Genomic DNA, 20,286 nt, shown 5'->3' with positions numbered 1-20,286 from the left:
ATAGATATGTAGCCTGATAGGTAACAATCAATAAGAAATGTTGATATAAATTTCGTAAGTCCGATTGGTTTTTTCCCCAAAAGTTCACGTAATAATAGTAAACAGGTAAACATTTAAGATTTTTGCGAATTTTTACTGCGAAATTCACCTCTTTTCAAAATGGCTACCCTGGAGAAAATTTGAGCTGAAGGACCCAACTTTTTTTTTGATTAGGTGTTATATCAGACCCTAAACTTTTGTTATAAACCATAATCGTCATATTCAATTCAAGAATTTGAATGAAATAATCCAAAACGTTAACACTAAAGTCTATGGGAAAACAATTGGTTGGTTGGTCTCAGAATAATCAGCAAAGGGAATTGTCTTAAATGTATCGATAGCACATCATGTAGAAACTATTTAGAACGATTGAAAATACTTTATGTAGAACATGAACCCTACAGAACATGATGTAATGTGTTTATCAATTATCGCCCACAGTAAAATTACTTATATTTACGTAAACCATGAAAAATACCAGAGAGAAGAATTAATAGGAAATGAAAAATTAATTTAGGCATTTATGTACATTGTTTCATAAATATTAATCAAGAAAATATCATTAGTACATTACCGGAACAAAAACATAAATGGAGTAAATAGTTTGAACTTTTATCGAAATGTTGTTTCAGGAGCACAACGCCACTAAGTACTGACAATATGTATAATGAAATTAGTTATTTGTAGATGTTTTTATCAATAAAACAAAAACAAAAACATCATGCTAGGACATTTTGGGTAATTATTGCAAGTCGGGGTTTGGTTTTGGTTTATCATTATTTAAAGTCCTACCAATATGTAAGGTCTCCCGTGCGAACGAGTGTGTATGTGTTTTTGGAGGCTTCGGAAGTGCTATCTCACTGAAGCATACTGCCGAATAAACCTAGCAGCACAACCCACCCGGTCACATTATACTGACAACTGGCGAACTCTAATATGCTGTGCACTAAGGAGGTGTAACTACCGTTTTCAAAGACACTGCTATGCTTGTAATGCGTACAGTATTTACTACGAATTTGGTGAGCAATGGACACATAAGTATGATTGCTCCTAACAAATTTCCACCAACAAGCGGAGGGAGGGTTGAACAATTGAACAAATATTGTGGGTTTCTTACAGACAATCAGCCAGGCAGACACACCCAGAGACAATCACAGCCAGAGACAGACGGGCGGGCGGGTAGGCAGGCAGGCAGGCACAGAAAGACACACAGGCAGACGAAATAAGCCGGAATTTACTTCGGACAAGACATGAGCTCGGTTTTAATCATGTTTGGAATTCTTCCATAATCGTATTTTTTTTCCAAATTGACATAATTGGTATAAAATTGAGTCACTGTGACCTGCTTTCTGACTATTGGTTATGTTTTTCAATACCTTTTTGATTTTTTTAACATATCATTAAGTTTCGTAAAAACAGTCAATGACATATGCCATATTATGACAACCTAACCTCAAGGTATCTATATACAAAAAAATTAAACTGATCGGTGATAGCCACCAGAAGGCCTAAATTGGCACTCCTCTTTTCATACTGACCAGTAATATAGCCTATAATTATATTTATTGTATCAAATAGAACTATGGATATCGCGGCATAATTTCAGCAAATAGACGGGAGTATATAGACATTGGTTCATATTAACATCGCTAATGCTGACGGACACTGGCCCTCATCATACATTGTTAAGCAGGTAGAACTGTTAGCTGAGGCTTTTAAAATTGTCGATTCCCTTTCGCCATTTTTAAAGTACAGATGGAAAGATGAAGAGTGATGTTATAATGATGTCGATGCCTTTTATACACATTCGTTACAGCTAAGGACTTTTGAGGACGGGATCAGCCTAAGAATGCACGCCTTTGCGCTAGTTCTGACGATCATCATGTTAATTCAGGGTAAGTTTTCCTCATATTTGTACTATACAACACTTTCATTAAGAACATGATATTTGCATGTTGTCTTCATATATATAAATAAATATATGATATATATAAAATTCAACACAACTGTGGTGTTTCGCTTAATCTTTTTTTCTTTTTTTTTTCGCCAATGTTTTCATTTTTTTTTTTTTTTTTTCGCTAACGTTTTTAGTTGGGTTTTTTTCGCTCATTTTTCATAACGTTTTATATAACGCTTATATATATATAAATATTTCGTAAAAACTATTGGCATTCCTTTATACATTGGGATATACGTTTTTTGCGATATACTCAAAAATGATATTGCGTTCCTCCTAGAAGTTAACAAAAAATTAGCATCGTGAGAAATCTAAGAATATATGATACATAACTTTGACATTACTGATATCAAAATTTCAAGTTACTTTGAAAAAAAATAACTAAAACGGGGCATTTTGAGGTTATTTTAAGTGTCGACTCAAAGAATTTAACTACCACTACGAATTTAAACGTTGACATTCACTCATAACGTATATTTGCATACATTTTATTGATGTTGTTTTCGTCTGTACATGTCCATAAAGACTGCATTCATCACATAATAATACCGGTTTAAACATTAATGTGAGAACTTATACACTATTTACAAAATAATGGATCAAACTCGGTACAATGCCTATAAAAATCCATTAAGAATATCGATATACATGAAAAAACGAAACCATAAATAAAACAATTACATAAAAAAATATTTACAAAATCATAGATTTAAATGGAGACTCTTAAAAAAGAACAAGGAGAAAAGGCCAGGTGCTCCGCAAGCGTCAGCGTCTGCTTCTGCGTGTCTCTTAAACATTCCTTCACTAAGTGTTAAAGGAAAACAAATTTCAAACTTTATTTCCTGAAAATGCATGTACCATATGACGTCAACAACAAGTTCCCCTGTACATCTATATAACATACAGTTTATTGTATTGCTATTAACGGTGCAAGGTGACGTCTTCACCAAATTTCTCATATATTTTATATAATGTATAAATTATTGCATTGCTATTAAAGGTACCATATGACGTCAACTCTAAGTGTCCCCATCATATGTATATAATATATAGGTTATTGCTTTTCTATCAAAGGTACCATATGATGTCGACACAAAATTTGTCTTTACACTTAAATAATAAATAGCTTATTTCAAGTGTCCCATTTACATCTTTATAATATACAGCTCATTGTATTGCTATTACTGGTACGATATGACGTCCACACAAATTTCCCCTCCACATCTATATAATATATAGCTTATTGTGTTGCTATTAACTGTACCATATGACGTCACACAAAATTTCTCCTCTACACTAACATAACATACAGTTCATTGTATTGCTATTACTTGTACGATATGACGTCCACACACATTTCCCCTCTACATCTATATAATATATAGCTTATTGTGTTGCTATTAACTGTACCATATGACGTCACACAAAATTTCTCCTCTACACTAACATAACATACAGTTCATTGTATTGCTATTACTGGTACGATATGACGTCCACACAAATTTCCCCTCTACATCTATATAATATATAGCTTATTTTGTTGCAATAAACTGTAACATATGACGTCAAATCCGAGTGTCCCCATCATATTTGTGTAATATATAGAGGATATCTAACAGTGTCTTCAGTAATACCAAATATATTTCACGAGTGGGGCTAATATTTTGATATTTTTCACGAGTGCGCAGCACGAGTGAAAAATATCAAAATATTAGCCACACGAGTGAAATATATTTGGTTTTACTGAAGACACTGTTAGATATTCTGTTTATTACATTTTTAATCAACGAAAACCCTACCCCGTATGCTAACTAGGACTACAGCGATAATTTGTAAACAAAAAAAGTAGTTTCCCCTGTCCAGGTGTCGGGCTTTCTGATTGGTCAATTATTTTGGTATTTTCTAATCATTAATTTGATTGGTCAAATCAGCAAAAGTGATATGTTTCACTAGTGAAAAATATGATATTCTTCACTAGTGAAAAATATGATATTCTTCACTAGTGAAAAATATGATATTCTTCACTAGTGAAAAATATGATATTCTTCACTAGTGAAAAATAGCACTTTTATAGAATGAATAATTTTTGATATTTCACTGGTAAAAATGTAATAAATAGGTTTATTGTATTTCTATCAAAGGTAGCATACGACGTCAACACAAAATCTCTCTTCACACTTATATAATATATAGCTCATTGTATTGCTATTAATGGTAGTGTGTTTGATAGAGAAATTCTGTTTCATTCAAAGAGTTTCAGGGGGAATTGGGTACTAGAGATTTCATACCTACCATTATATCTACATTATGTCATAAGAGGAACTCCGGACAAACATTCCAAGAGTCGGTGTTCTTTGAGCTGTTGTTTGTTGATTTTTCCAGTGTTCGTTTTCAATATTTTCCAATAACCACCTTGACGGTATGTCATTCAAGTTAGTAAACAAATACATTGATACCTATGGTCATGTGGAGAGCAACTTTATATATGATATCGTTATGACATACGTAGGTTTATCTGATTGGGTAGGTCAATATTTGTGCTTACATTATCGTGTGTGTATGTGGTACTGTATGAAGGGGAAAGCAATCGACTATCGTGCTCTAGTGTGTACAATGAGTTTAAAAACCATTAACATATGCCAGTTAATATTGTGCACTTCGACTTTACACATCAACATTCCCCTGTAAAGTGGAAATTCTGACAAGTTCCGGAACTGATGTCGTCAAACTATGACGATATAAGATATATATGTATTGTACAAAATTTATAAGGAATATACCTATCGCATATGTTAACTACTGCGATTATGTTTGAAAAATAATTGATTTTTATTTGAATTTATTAGCTTACATAATTATAAATAACAGTTTAAAATGAGATACAGACAAAGGTAACTATGGTAACAAAATGCTCAAAAAAGATGTATCAAACAAATTCAAATTGACCGAAATTCAGCCTACATAGACTGTACTAGTATCGAGTGAGACACTTGCGTCTGCGCATGACCGGAGTAAGAAAGCGTATCCGGTTTTGAAGGATAACGTTCCTCTCAACTACCAAAGCTGTTCCTAGCTGGAGTGTCATATGATGATCGTTTTTGGTAAAGTTGATCGATGGGATTTACGTCCAGCGAACGGGCTAGCCAATCCATTCGATAAATTGACTCTTTGCTTTAGCTGCTGTTCAGTCATACTATCTCTATGTGACATAGTAGTATCGTCCATATTGATGAAGTTAGGACCAATAGTGTAACCAAAGAGTCTGACATAGCCACTCAAGGGTCTGACATAGCCATCATAGGGTCTGACATAGCCATCATAGGGTCTGACATAGCCACTCAAGGGTCTGACATAGCCATCATAAGGTCTGACATAGCCATCATAGGGTCTGACATAGCCACTGAAGGGTCTGACATAGCCATCATAGGGTCTGACATAGCCACCAAAGGGTCTGACATAGCCATCATAGGGTCTGGCATAGCCATCAAAGGGTCTGACATAGCCATCATAGGGTCTGACATAGCCATCATAGGGTCTGAAATAGCCATCATAGGGTCTGACATAGCCACTCAAGGGTCTGACATAGCCATCATAGGGCCTGACATAGCCACCAAAGGGTCTGACATAGCCATCATAGGGTCTGGCATAGCCATCAAAGGGTCTGACATAGCCATCATAGGGTCTGACATAGCCATCATAGGGTCTGAAATAGCCATCATACGGTCTGACATAGCCACCATAGGGTCTGACATAGCCATCACAGGGTCTGACATAGCCACCATAGGGTCTGACATAGCCATCATAGGGTCTGACATAGTCACCATAGGGTCTGACATAGTCACCATAGGGTCTGACATAGCCATCATACGGTCTGACATAGCCACCATAGGGTCTGACATAGCCATCATAGGGTCTGACATAGCCATCATAGGGTCTGACATAGCCATCATAGGGTCTGACATAGCCATCATAGGGTCTGACTTAGCCACCATAGGGTCTTACATAGCCATCATAGGGTCTGACATAGCCACCATAGGGTCTGACATAGCCATCATAGGGTTTGGCATAGCCATCATAGGGTCTGGCATAGCCACCATAGGGTCTGACATAGCCATCATAGGGTCTGGCATAGCCACCATAGGGTCTGACATAGCCATCATAGGGTCTGACATAGCCACCATAGGGTCTGACATAGTCACCATAGGGTCTGACATAGCCATCATAGGGTCTGACATAGCCATCATAGGGTCTGAAATAGCCACTCAAGGGTCTGACATAGCCATCATAGGGTCTGACACAGTTATCATAGGGTCTGACATAGCCACCATAGGGTCTGACATAGCCATCATAGGGTCTGACATAGCCATCATAGGGTCTGACATAGCCACCATAGGGTCTGACAAAGCCAGCATAGGGCCTGACATAGCCATCACGTATTTCATCTTAATAAATCAGCCAGGATACCATTTCAGAAGACATGGAGGTCAATTTTCCCACCAAGGCTTATTCCTGAGCCTCAGACATATACTGATTATAATAGTTTGTAATTTTATTTACCGCTATACACAGCAAGCTATCTCAGGCCGGTTCACACATTATTATCCGTGGTTACTTGGCCTTTAGCAACCAGCATATGTCTTTTCTCAACTCTCTGGGGGCATACAAACGGAGCTGTCATTTTGGCGCTAACAGCTCACACACGGCAATCCTTACACTTCCCCACGACGAACCTTTTTCGGCATAGCCGTCTAATTTTGTTTTGGCCCCGGATATGACGCGACAGGTGGCGTTCTGGTCAAGATGAAGTATGTGATTGGTCAATGTAGCGGTCAATGCAAAATGCAGATATACAGTTAAAAACGAAACAAAGTTAATGGGACCTCACGGTAAACCAATATTTATTTTGTATTTTTTATCATATTATTGGGTATATCTTTAAAAAAAATAACCTTCTGAACAATAAACATTCGAATTCGATGATGTAGGCCTATGTACATAAAAACATCAATTATTAAAAGGTTATCAAACAATCTGAATATGCACAAATTTTGTGACATATATACGGATAAACGCATGCGCACAACAAACTAAAACACATGGAAACAAAAATGGCTTCCAATGTGAGTCGAATGCGGTTGAAAACGATAACAGCTTCCGCAATGAAGAGAATAATAGGAAAATGGGTCAAACACAATCCTAGAATTAAACTTGGGAAGCAGTACAATAGACTGTAACAGTACTAGTTCAAACATGAAAACAGCAGTAATACGGACGCCGCTCGTATTCTGCTTGATTGTTTGATAGTAGGTCATGACAATCTCGGTAATATTTACACAAACTCGGTAAGATTTCCACAAACTCGATAAGATTTACACAAACTCTGTAATAGTTCCACAAACTCGGTAATATTTATACAGTCTGTACCAGTACATCGCTACTGTCACTATACTATATGAACAATGTTTACACTTATTTACACATAAATATGCGTGCCGTAATATATGCAGAATGTGTTATTTAACATTTAAACCACTGTATAATATCGTTATCCAACTAACCCAGATGGAATATATATATCGCCTTGTAAACTATCGTGTGTTTGTGCTGCCACGATTTCAAAACAGTCACGTAATGATTTAAAAATAATTTCCGCGCTAAATTCAGAGGGGGATTCCCAACTAAATCAAGTGGTCAAGCTGGACATAGGGATTGACTGTGAACATTGGGACAGCACAGAAACATAACTGGAAAGGAACAAAACGCGTACATTCAGTGAAAATTGCAACGTTTTTACCGTGATGTCCCTTCTAAATTGAATGCAAGCTGAATAAGTGCATGGATGCATCTATTCAAATGACACATTTGCAGTCTTATTATCACCAAAAATGATTCAAACTGATAGAATTTTGTTATCCGTGCTGAAACTGCGCATTTATTAATTACAATGTAGTTCGTTAACCTATTTCACCAGTAGTTTTACATTATAACCACCAGCATTAAAACTATGCCATTTATCTTTTTTAAAGATATTTCTTGTTATAGCTGAGTCGACTAGGACAGCACGGAGTAAAATATATTGTCCCTAGACTATAGTGCCTCCCTAAAATCAGTGATCTCTTATGTTCCCGAACATATCCTACCTAGACTCTCTCCCTAGGTTCTCTTCATACTCGTGCAATAAACACACAATTGTTTTCCGTAATACATCTACTAATATAGTGAAAGTATCATTAGCCTTTAAGGGCGTGTAAAGTTGGAAACACGCGTACACGAGCTCTGTTATCAACTCGACCATAGGAATAGACAGGAAAGCTGCTAACTATTCTCCCAAAATAAAACGGGAGAAAACTATCAAATTTTACAAAAAAAATCTGGACATTTTGCCAATATAGTCTAGTAATCTTAAGAAAGTGCGATTAGTATACTGTAAGCGTGCTAATTTTGGCTCATTCAAATTTTAACGCGGCACAAATATTTAACAGATCAACGCAATGATACATTTTCGCACCAACGTTATTTACCATAGGAATTATGTTAACAATATGTGTTATTAATGCCGTTATGATTTTGCGAAAAACGCAAAAGTAAAATTACCGCTAAACTATGAACGTTAACACTACATAGCATGGAAGCGTTGTCAGTCTGCCTGCGAAACACCACTTACATGTCACAGAATTTTTATGTAATCATTTGTTCTATTTATTATTTCCTTGAGCTTCGGCACAAATATCTGAAGAGTAATATAACAGGTTCCCCGAAAGCAATGCATGGTTACATGCCCGATTCCATTCATTATTTGCATGAACTTCGACACAATGCTTTATGAGTTGCTACCGCATTTAAACGTAAAAATGCAAAACGAGTTGTGATGACTCGAATGAAAGCCACTCAAGCCATAACTCTTATCACAGATAACAGTAAACAAGTCATTACTCAAATTTCGTCTCTATATCATTATAATCTTCGATTTTTCTGAGTTGATATATGCTAACATTTCTATTAAACCTTATTTCAGTTCAATATCAAACTACCAGCATATAGAATAAGACTTACCGCAAGCAATCAAAATAGATTTGAGAAGCGTCGTCTGTACTTTCATAATTCATCATATTACCTCCCTTTGAGAACTCTCCCATTGTACGGTCGCCCATAGCTGTCAGACGCTACTATTAATAATTTCAGGATTATATTTAAGAAAATAACGACTTTCCCGATTTTTGTTGTATTTCGAATTTTTGTAGTGTGTTTATATACTGAAACGAAAAAGAAACGCAACATGGAAAATTGTGATTAATTTTGTATTAAATATACATATCTGTATAAAAATCGCGGAAATAAACATGCACCCTGCCTAACACCCATACCAATCTTCAAAATCACCCAAGTGTGACTAGAGACCTATGCACTTCCGGCGCGGTAAAAACATCAAAAACCGTGCCTGTACAAACATATGCGTTCTTTTTTCATTCAAAGCAGTATCAATTCATCACTAACATTGAGCCACATCATCGCCAATACTTTTGCAAACAATAATTCCTTTTACAATTATGCCACGGTTATCAAAGGTTGATAGAGGACGTGCTATAGCGATGCTTCTGGCAGGGAACACGCAACTTCACGTCGCTCGACAATTCAGAGTTCACAAATCGACTATTAGTCGATTAGTTTCACGTCTTAACGCAACAGGAAGAGTCGATGACCAGCCGAGATCAGGACGTCCACGCGTAACGTCGCGACGTCAAGACCGGGTTCTTAGGTTGGCACACCTGCGTAACAGGAGATTAACGGCCGCTGAAACGGCAAGGAATACGATTGGTAATCATAACCGTCGAATTCATCCCCAAACAGTGATCAACAGACTGCGTGAGGCTAATTTGCGTGCAAGGCGACAGTACGTTGGTTTACCACTAACACCGCAACGTCGAGCACGTCGTATGCAATGGGCAACGGCACATATGCCCAGACGTTTTCCTATGAGACGTTGGAGGTCTATGCTCTTCACCGATGAATCTCGATTCACGTCATTTCGAGCAGATGGCCGTCAACGTGTGTACCGGCGTCGAGGCGAACGTTTTGCTGACGCCTGTGTTTTGGAACACGACCGATTTGGGGGTGGATCAGTTATGGTTTGGGCGGGAATCTCCCATGGTTTGAAGACGCCTTTGGTGATAGTCAATGGGAATTTAACGGCCGTACGCTATCGGGATGAGATCCTTAGGCCCCATGTTGTGCCGTTTGTTAGGCAGCATCATCTAACCTTTCAGCAAGATAACGCGAGACCACACGTTGCAAGAGTCTGTAGAGACTTTCTTGCGACACAGAACATTGTTCCTATAGATTGGCCTCCATATAGCCCCGACCTGTCCCCAATCGAGCATTTGTGGGATGAATTAGACAGAAGAATTCGAAATCGCCGTAACCCCCCAAATACCCTCCCTCAGTTAGCAAATGCACTCGTCCAAGAATGGAATAACATTCCAATACGGAAAGTCAATGCCCTGATGAACTCAATGCAACAAAGAATTAGAGATGTGATAACTGTTCGAGAAGGACACACACGATATTAGGGCACGGTTTCAAAACTGCTGCCATTTCAACTTGGATTCACGTAGGGTACTACCAATCATGACCTTCTAGCAAAGTGACCTGTTCTTAAAAATCTCTAAACATTTAAAGGATGTTACATCAATATTCAATATTAACTATTACATATGAAATTTAAACATAATGCTCACAAGTATTATTTTATTAAACCTACAATTTGAAGTTGCGTTTCTTTTTCGTTTCAGTATATATTAACCTAGATATATAATCAATAGGAATAGTTTTTGCTGCATTTAGTTTGAGGTCTAGATTGACTAGACTATGAGGTGATTGTAAAACCTCACATCCCGCCTGGCTGGTCACATTATACTGACATGACAATGGGCCAAGCTAGTTAAAAGCGCAACCATTTGCATTCGTATCAGCCGTATAATCTTCATAATATGCATAATTGCTTAAATACAATTCGTTTATCTGTGCAAGAGCGGGGAAACAAAATGGCTGCTGAATCTCACTGTGTGACTTTATGTGGTGTCCACTACGAGCTTTGGGTAGTTTCCCGATGTCTGCTATGCCGTATCTACCCTGACTTACCATAGCCTATACAATGTTTTGTTGTCCTCTACACAGCAATAAGCATTCCATCTGGCACCAGGAACTATGTTTACCCGCTGTCAGTAGGTGTACGGGCATGTTTATTTACATGTTTTACATGTTACATGCGATTGACCATTTACAATGAGATAATGTATGGTTTTGTTTTCCATTCTTTCCAACAACTACGGTCATTGAAGGACGGCATCCGCTGTGTGCAAGATACATACGTGATTGTATGTGTGTGTTGTGAGAGTCTGAAGTATGTTCGTGCTTGTGTCATTGTTTTGTCGCAATAATACTATGTCAACTTCACAGTGCTACCTCAGTGAAGCATACTGCCAAAGACACCCAGCAGGACACTCACCCCGTCACATTATACCGACAACGACATTTGAATACTGAGCGTTCAACAGCAGCAGCAAGTACTATTTTAGGACTCTGGTCTGTTTCGACCAAGGAACAAACCAAAAAGCCTTCCTTTACAACTGCGAACGCCCTGCTAAATGTCAAAACTGAGGCAGTGTCAAGTGCGACATTGGGGAGAATAAAATTGTTAGAAAAGAGAAAAGATAAAATCCCAAATTAAGTCGCCTTTTACGATCATGCAATGGGGACAGCAGGTACAATTCTTACGACCTACCTCCAGGGCTTGTGTGGAACTAAAAAGACGTCCGACATTGACCCTATTATCCATGGGCGGTCGTTATATGGTCTTATTCATTCTGATGACGTTAATATTTTAAAAAGCAGAAAAATAGCACATCCTGATCTTAAAAAAGGTGTTTTGTTTGATTTCAGGGAAAATAACATCCGGTGTAACCTACTTCTTCAGCTCTAACCAATTGTCTTTGAATGATGCTGTAGATTTCTGCCAGAGTAACCATGGTCATATCAGTTCGTTTGACAGCCAGGCCACTTGGAACAACTATAAAGATGAAATGAATTCTCTTGGCAAGTAAGTACTTTGTGATGCATTTGATTTAGTGTTATTTTGATAGATACTTTGACGTGTGAACACGTGTTCAATATGATATATATGTTATTGGTGGTTTATAATGAAAATTTTCTTTATGGAAGGAGGAGATTGATCAGAACTCAATTATTGCTTCTTTGAATGTGCTGAACGTCAGCGGCCAGACAGTTTATATGGTTAGAGTGCCCGTCTAGACTTCAGAGGTCCCGGTTCATTCGTTGCATTTTCCTCTTCCATTACATATGGCGCCATACTAAATATCCACGGAGGTGTAAAGGGGACTCGTGAACCCCGGAGATTTTTTTGAAATAGGGAAGAAATTCCAGGAATATAGCGGCACTGGACTAGTCTGAACGCCAGTGGCCAGGTAGTTTAAATGATTAGAGAGTCCGTCTAGAGTTCGGGGTTCGCAAGTTCGAATCCCAATCTGGTCACCACATTCTTTCTCTCCTGTAAGAGTGATCTGTCCCTCGACTCCGTAGTTCGTCTGGTTGTTGATTTGTACCAAAGCAGGTACCTTAGAAGAAAAAAAAAACAACAATAAAACAAAAAACAAAAACAAACGGGATATACTAATATAGTGCACAATTTTCCTTAAAGCCAGGACACTGAAAATAATTATTCCCTTGTTATGGCGTTATGTAAAGAAGCGCTGTGTTAATATGACTACAATGTAATCTACCAAAGTTTGACATGAAATGTTGATGAAATCGACACTTGAAAAGTCACACAAGTATATCGATTTGGCATTCAATTAGGCAAGACTAGTACCACAGCCACCGATAGTACACGGGTCCATATCCGCCGACTTGTACCACAACCACTAATAGTACAGTGGTCCATATCCACCGACTTGTACCACAACCACTAATAGTACAGTGGTCCATATCCACCGACTTGTACCACAACCACTAATAGTACAGTGGTCCATATCCACCGACTTGTACCACAACCACAGATAGTACAGTGGACCATATCCACCGACTTGTACCACAACCATTAATAGTACATTGGTCCATATCCACCGACTTGTAGCACAACCACTAATAGTACAGTGGTCCATATCCACCGACTTGTACCACAACCACTAATAGTACAGTGGTCCATATCCGCCGACTTGTACCACAATCACAAATAGTACAGTAGTCCATATCCACCGACTTGTACCACAACCACTAATAGTACAGTAGTCCATATCAACCGTCTTGTACCACAACCACTAATAGAACAGTGGTCCATATCCACCGACTTGTACCACAACCACAGATAGTACAGTTGTCCATATCCACCGACTTGTACCACAACCACAGATAGTACAGTGGTCCATATCCACCGACTTGTACCACAACCACTAATAGTACAGTTGTCCATATCCGCAGACTTATACCACAACCACAGATAGTACAGTGGACCATATCCACCGACTTGTACCACAACAACAGATAGTACAGTTGTCCATATCCACCGACTGGTACCACAACCACAAATAGTACAGTTGTCCGTATCCACCGACTTGTACCACAACCACTCATAGTACAGTTTTCCATATCCACCGACTTGTACCACAACCACTAATAGTACAGTTTTCTATATCCACCGACTTGTACCATAACAACAGATAGTACAGTGGTCCATATCCACCGACTTGTACCACAACCACTAATAGTACAGTGGTCCATATCCACCGACTTGTACCACAACCACTAATAGTACAGTGGTCCATATCCACCGACTGGTACCACAACAACAGATAGTACAGTTGTCTATATCCACCGACTTGTACCACAACCACAGATAGTACAGTTGTTCATATCCGCAGACTTGTACCACAACCACAGATAGTACAGTGGTCCATATCCACCGACTTGTACCACAACCACAGATAGTACAGTGGTCCATATCCACCGACTTGTACCACAACCACTAATAGTACAGTGGTCCATATCCACCGACTTGTACCACAACCACTAATAGTACAGTGGTCCATATCCACCGACTTGTACCACAACCACAGATAGTACAGTGGTCCATATCCACCGACTTGTACCACAACCACAGATAGTACAGTTGTCCATATCCACCGACTTGTACCACAACCACAGATAGTACAGTTGTCCATATCCGCCGACCTGTACCACAACCACTAATAGTACAGTTGTCCATATCCACGACTTTACCACACCACAGATACGTGTCCATACCAGACTTACCAACCACAGATAGTACAGTGGTCCATATCCGCAGACTTGTACCACAACCACAGATAGTACAGTGGTCCATATCCGCAGACTTGTACCACAACCACAGATAGTACAGTGGTCCATATCCACCGACTTGTACCACAACCACAGATAGTACAGTGGTCCATATCCACCGACTTGTACCACAACCACAGATAGTACAGTGGACCATATCCACCGACTTGTACCACAACCACAGATAGTACAGTTGTCCATATCCGCAGACTTGTACCACAACCACAGATAGTACAGTGGTCCATATCCACCGACTTGTACCACAACCACTAATAGTACAGTGGTCCATATCCACCGACTTGTACCACAACCACAGATAGTACAGTGGTCCATATCCGCAGACTTGTACCACAACCACAGATAGTACAGTTGTCCATATCCACCGACTTGTACCACAACCACAGATAGTACAGTTGTCCATATCCGCCGACTTGTACCACAACCACTAATAGTACAGTGGTCCATATCCACCGACTTGTACCACAACCACAGATAGTACAGTGGTCCATATCCACCGACTTGTACCACAACCACAGATAGTACAGTGGTCCATATCCACCGACTTGTACCATAACCACTAATAGTACAGTTGTCCATATCCACCGACTTGTACCACAACCACAGATAGTACAGTGGTCCATATTTACCGACTTGTACCACAACCACAGATAGTACAGTTGTCCATATCCGCCGACTTGTACCACAACCACAGATAGTACAGTTGTCCATATCCACCGACTTGTACCACAACCACAGATAGTACAGTTGTCCATATCCACCGACTTGTACCACAACCACAGATAGTACAGTGGTCCATATCCGCCGACTTGTACCACAACCACAGAAAGTACAGTGGTCCATATCCACCGACTTGTACCACAACCACTCATAGTACAGTGGTCCATATCTGCCAAATAGTAATACAACAGCCGATAGTACAGGGGTCCATATCCGCCGATTGTTACCACAGCAACCGATAGTCCAAGTGCTCAGCGTAACTTTCTTCCTGTTATTTTAAAAAGGCGGGATTTTTTTTATTTGTCATAGAAAAAAAAGTAAAAGCTTACGGATTGATTAAATTTATAACTTGGTCAAAATGTTGTGTCCGGCTATTTGAAGTTTATTTTTGTTTAGAAGTATAATTCTGGCCAATATTCGTTTCTGACAACATGGCTATACCATACACCCTTAATATAATTTTCAGGTGCGACACTCGTTATTGGGCAAGTAACGTATTGGATAGTTGTCTGAATGGAAAATGGACGTATAGTGGCTGGGGAATATGGGACGGCTCTCACGAACCCGATGATTGCCCTGATTCAAAGTGCGTCACTGTGATATGCAAAGGAATGAGAACAAGGGATTGTTCCGGCTCTTATTTTACTCTTTGCAGTAAAGGTAATTCATCCGATAATACTGTTGTGCCAAGATGGTGCGTTAAATGCTATTAAATAATAACACAAGTCGTAGAGCTTGGTTTACTTTTAATCACAAGCGTCTGAAGTTCTGACAGTAAACTGAGATATAATACCATATAAAAAAATAAGAGTATCTGCTATAAAAAAAGAACAGGTATGCAACGCCTCCGATGACAACAATCACTTAAATCTCTGCAAACGGGAAAAATATACGATTTACAATATAATTATTCATGATATTGACAATAAAAAAGAACTCAAGAAGCACATGGATTCTTTCAATTTATATTTATATTCTGTGTCGTTGAAACATTTTTTAATACTGCTGGTGTAACATGTTTCTGTTTTTAAAACGATTGAGAATCAAGGGCAGATAACTTAATTTTGCATGAATTAAAAAGTATTACCTCGATATTCACTGCGGACCTGCATGGCCGCCATTTTCACGACATGGTTGACGTGACAGACCATCTCAGAAAGTTTTTAGCTAAAATATAACTAATTAAACGCAATGAGTAATGGTTGATGTTTGTCGAGTGTTAAATAATGTTAGCGGCATATGTGTATACCAAAAATTATATTGTAAATCGTATATTTTTCCCGTTTGCAGAGATTTAAGTGATTGTTGTCATCGGAGGCGTTGCATACCTGTTCTTTTTTATATATCTATACTCCTATTTTTTATATGGTATTATATCTCAGTTTACTGTCAGAACTTCAGACGCCTGTGGTTTAATCGCGGCAAACTCTAATCATAACAGAACGTTTCAATGGCGTATATATATAATATATGTACAATTCGTATCCATGTATGTAAATACATTGCGATCCAGGTATTCATATATCATCTGATAGACGACTTACACAATGATCATGTCAGGGTATCGGGCCGACCATCACTGTGCCATTGAAACGTTCTTTTTTAAGAACGCCGATGTGGCACAGCGGTATAGGCTGCTGGTATTTCTGGCTAGGCGATTGGGTGCCGTAGATCGTGAGTTCGAGGCCCGGTCAGGGCACGGGTCAAAAAGTTGTCTTCCTTCGTAATTTGTGTTGCTAAGTTATATAAACAATGTTATATAGATATATTTGATTCAGCTTCCATTTTATTCAGATCTTTCAACGACGGCAAAAACTACGGCGTCAACGAATAACCCTACTACAGCACAAACTACGGCGTCAACGAATAACCCCACTACAGCACAAACTACAGCGTCAACGAATAACCCCACTACAGCACAAACTACAGCGTCAACGAATAACCCCACTACAGCACGAACTACGGCGTCAACGAATGACCCCACTACAGCACAAACTACAGCGTCAACGAATAACCCTACTACAGCACAAACTACGGCGTCAACGAATAACCCCACTACAGCACAAACTACGGCGTCAACGAATAACCCTACTACAGCACAAACTACAGCGTCAACGAATAACCCTACTACAGCACAAACTACGGCGTCAACGAATAACCCCACTACAGCACAAACTACGGCGTCAACGAATAACCCCACTACAGCACGAACTACGGCGTCAACGAATGACCCCACTACAGCACAAACTACGGCGTCAACGAATAACCCTACTACAGCACAAACTACAGCGTCAACGAATAACCCTACTACAGCACAAACTACAGCGTCAACGAATGACCCCACTACAGCACAAACTACAGCGCCAACGAATAACCCCACTACAGCACTAACTACAGCGTCAACGAATAACCCCACTACAGCACAAACTACAGCGTCAACGAATAACCCCACTACAGCACAAACTACAGCGTCAACTAATAACCCCACTACAGCACAAACTACAGCGTCAACGAATAACCCCACTACAGTACTAACTACGTTAACCAATGCCCGCACTACAGCACTAACTACGTTAACCAATACCCGCACTACAGCACTAACTACGTTAACCAATGCCCGCACTACAGCACTAACTACGTTAACCAATGCCCGCACTACAGATGGCGAGACTTCTTCACAAAACACACGTATATCAGATTTCACGTCTGACGTCAGTACCACGACACAAACCACACTGGACTCCGTCAGTAAAATTAACTGCAACTTGTGTTGTGTTGTAAATAACACGAGTAGACAACTCAACCAGGAAGAGTTGAACAACGTCATACAAAAACTTAGGAATGAGCTCGCTGTAAACAAAACTAATTTGTCTGCCTACCGCCGTAAGCTAATTAGTGTGTATGACCCCCGGCCCAGCGTTGTCGCCGTGGGAGGTGTGGCCATAGGTATTCTGGCTAGTATCATCAGCACATTTATTATCCTTGACTTGGCCAGGCTTTTCAGGTTACATTCTAAAGAGCAGTAGAAACAGAACGTGTTACTGGTTCGACACTTAATCTATTAGAACCGTGAAACAACCAACCGGTTCAAGTAGAGTAATTTATTCAAGTTATGTAATTAGTTTCATTGAATAAAGATCATTTTTACACAAAAAAAATGCCAAACTCTGATTTCAGTTTTTTTGTTTTTTTGTTTTTTGTTTTTGTATTGGCAAAAGAAGAAATTGTTAATAAAGTGTTTTCAATTCGTCTTATTATTGGTGCATTTTCTTCAAAACATACCACGGAAGCAAACCGTCAGGAAGAAGTCGCCTTTTCGCGTTTTCAATTAAGACTTGCATACTGTAAACAAACTCATTTCCGCGTGCGATTAATTTTCGCGTGTTTCTTGTGTGATAAAAAAAATGCAAAAATAATCACCACGAAATAGTTTAAGTCAAAGTTACAGTAGACGAAGTGCAACATCGCCATGTGACAATATGACGCGACAGTGCGAAATAAACATTCTATCGAATTTGGTGGGGTACTTTTGTCACATGGCGCATTGTGGCTCTTCACCTGGCGGTGCGATATAGCTGAAATAAACCACCATACATGTACTGTTATTATTGTAAACCCCGACATTTAGTCCCCGTGAAAAAGTCGTTAAACATGAAAACGAAAATTAAGCCGCCGCGAAAATAAATTTGGCTATAGAATGTACAAGTGTACCACATATAAACGTACGCTTAGATTTTACGCAGAGAAAAAAGCACCTGTTATGACCGTGTGCTGAGATGTCCACGATGTGATGTAATTACAGTGTATTCCAAACTTGTTATAATACTTGTTATATATAAAGGATAAAGTTGTCTTAAAATGTTTAACAAATCTAAACGCAAAGCTTTAAAATGAAATATTCACGACATTGTCGTCGCCGGAGACATCCCATCATAGTCTCGCTTTCGGAACTTTTCGTAGAAGCTGAGACAACAATGCCTTAATGCATTAGCATATAGTAGGGTAAGCTTGTCGTTGTTTTTCTGGACCAAAAGTATCGCGCAAGTTAATTTAATATAAACAGAACTATAAAAATAGCTTAGACGTTTTTATATACCGACTATATCACAGCAACATTGTCGTCTCAAAGCGATTCACAAATTATCATCCGTGGTAATTGGGACAACCAGCTAATGCATTTCTCAAATCCCTGGTTAGCCTACAACCGGAGCTGCCATTTCGAGGCTAACAGCTTACACACGACATTTTTTGCACAGCCCTACCACGTAGTCATTTACGGCTGAGTCGATTGAACCACAACCGAGCAATGTATCTTGTTCAAGGATACAATATAGCGCCCTTGCCGGGACTCGAACTGGCGACCCTTCGGTCACGTAGACCTGCGAACTACACAAGACCATCATACCTCGAGAGAATAGAATCAAACTAATACAAAGAACTTCCATACAAGAAAAAATAAGTATTTGTCATTTGTATAACCTAGCACTTTTGTTGAACAATATAGAGAATACATTATTAGTGTCTTTAAATATATGCCGATAAGGTGTATACAGCTTATATTTAAGACACTGACCATGTATTCTATTCATCATACAACAATCATAAAAATAAGCATTTTCAAGTGAAACAGTTTAGACAATGATCTAAACTCACTTGGAAGTCGGTCATCGAATTGACGCACGTGATTCTAAAATACAACTGTTGTTCGTCACTGCCGAATACAGCAAAAATATATTTGATGGGTGTATTCCGGCAAAGCGGAGGCATGTTGCAGGATAAATCCTAATATTTGCCGATTCATCTGTCGAGAATCGTATTACTGACGTCGTCGTGACGTCAACCATGTTGAAACAGTGATGTCACGGTCAATATTGTGCACTGTGGCGTCATCTTGTCTGGAGGACAGTTCAAATAAAGATGTCAACCGTGTTGCCCGTCATTTCGTCATCTCTGATCATATTCTACTAAAAACCTTAAGAATAACTGAATCATATCATTAGCTCGTATTACGTTCACATGGATCTGAAATATAGATTTTCTCAGTTACAAAAACGAAACGTTTTGTTGAGGCGAATCAGGTGTTCATGACGTCAGACGAATACATCGAGATAATGAATGACTCATGTCTTTGTGACCTTCAAAAAATAATCTACAAATTCGAAATTCACGGAAGTAGAATCTAA

General features: G+C 39.0%; 1 protein-coding gene across 1 annotated transcript; it reads left to right on the top strand.

Moving 5' to 3' along the window:
• The first annotated feature begins 1,710 nt into the window (after positions 1-1,710).
• On the top strand, positions 1,711-18,250 carry LOC117327024 (uncharacterized protein YBL113C-like). The gene is made up of 4 exons (XM_033883837.1): positions 1,711-1,934; positions 11,936-12,092; positions 15,570-15,763; positions 16,898-18,250. Exons 1-4 carry the CDS (start codon positions 1,889-1,891, stop codon positions 18,127-18,129), a joined length of 1,629 nt encoding a protein of 542 aa, XP_033739728.1. The 5' UTR covers positions 1,711-1,888; the 3' UTR covers positions 18,130-18,250.
• Positions 18,251-20,286: the final 2,036 nt, after the last annotated feature.

This window comes from Pecten maximus, chromosome 5 (assembly GCF_902652985.1).
Source record: "Pecten maximus chromosome 5, xPecMax1.1, whole genome shotgun sequence".
NCBI classification, from domain to species: Eukaryota; Metazoa; Mollusca; class Bivalvia; order Pectinida; family Pectinidae; genus Pecten; species Pecten maximus.
This window is presented reverse-complemented; position numbering and strand designations above follow the sequence as displayed.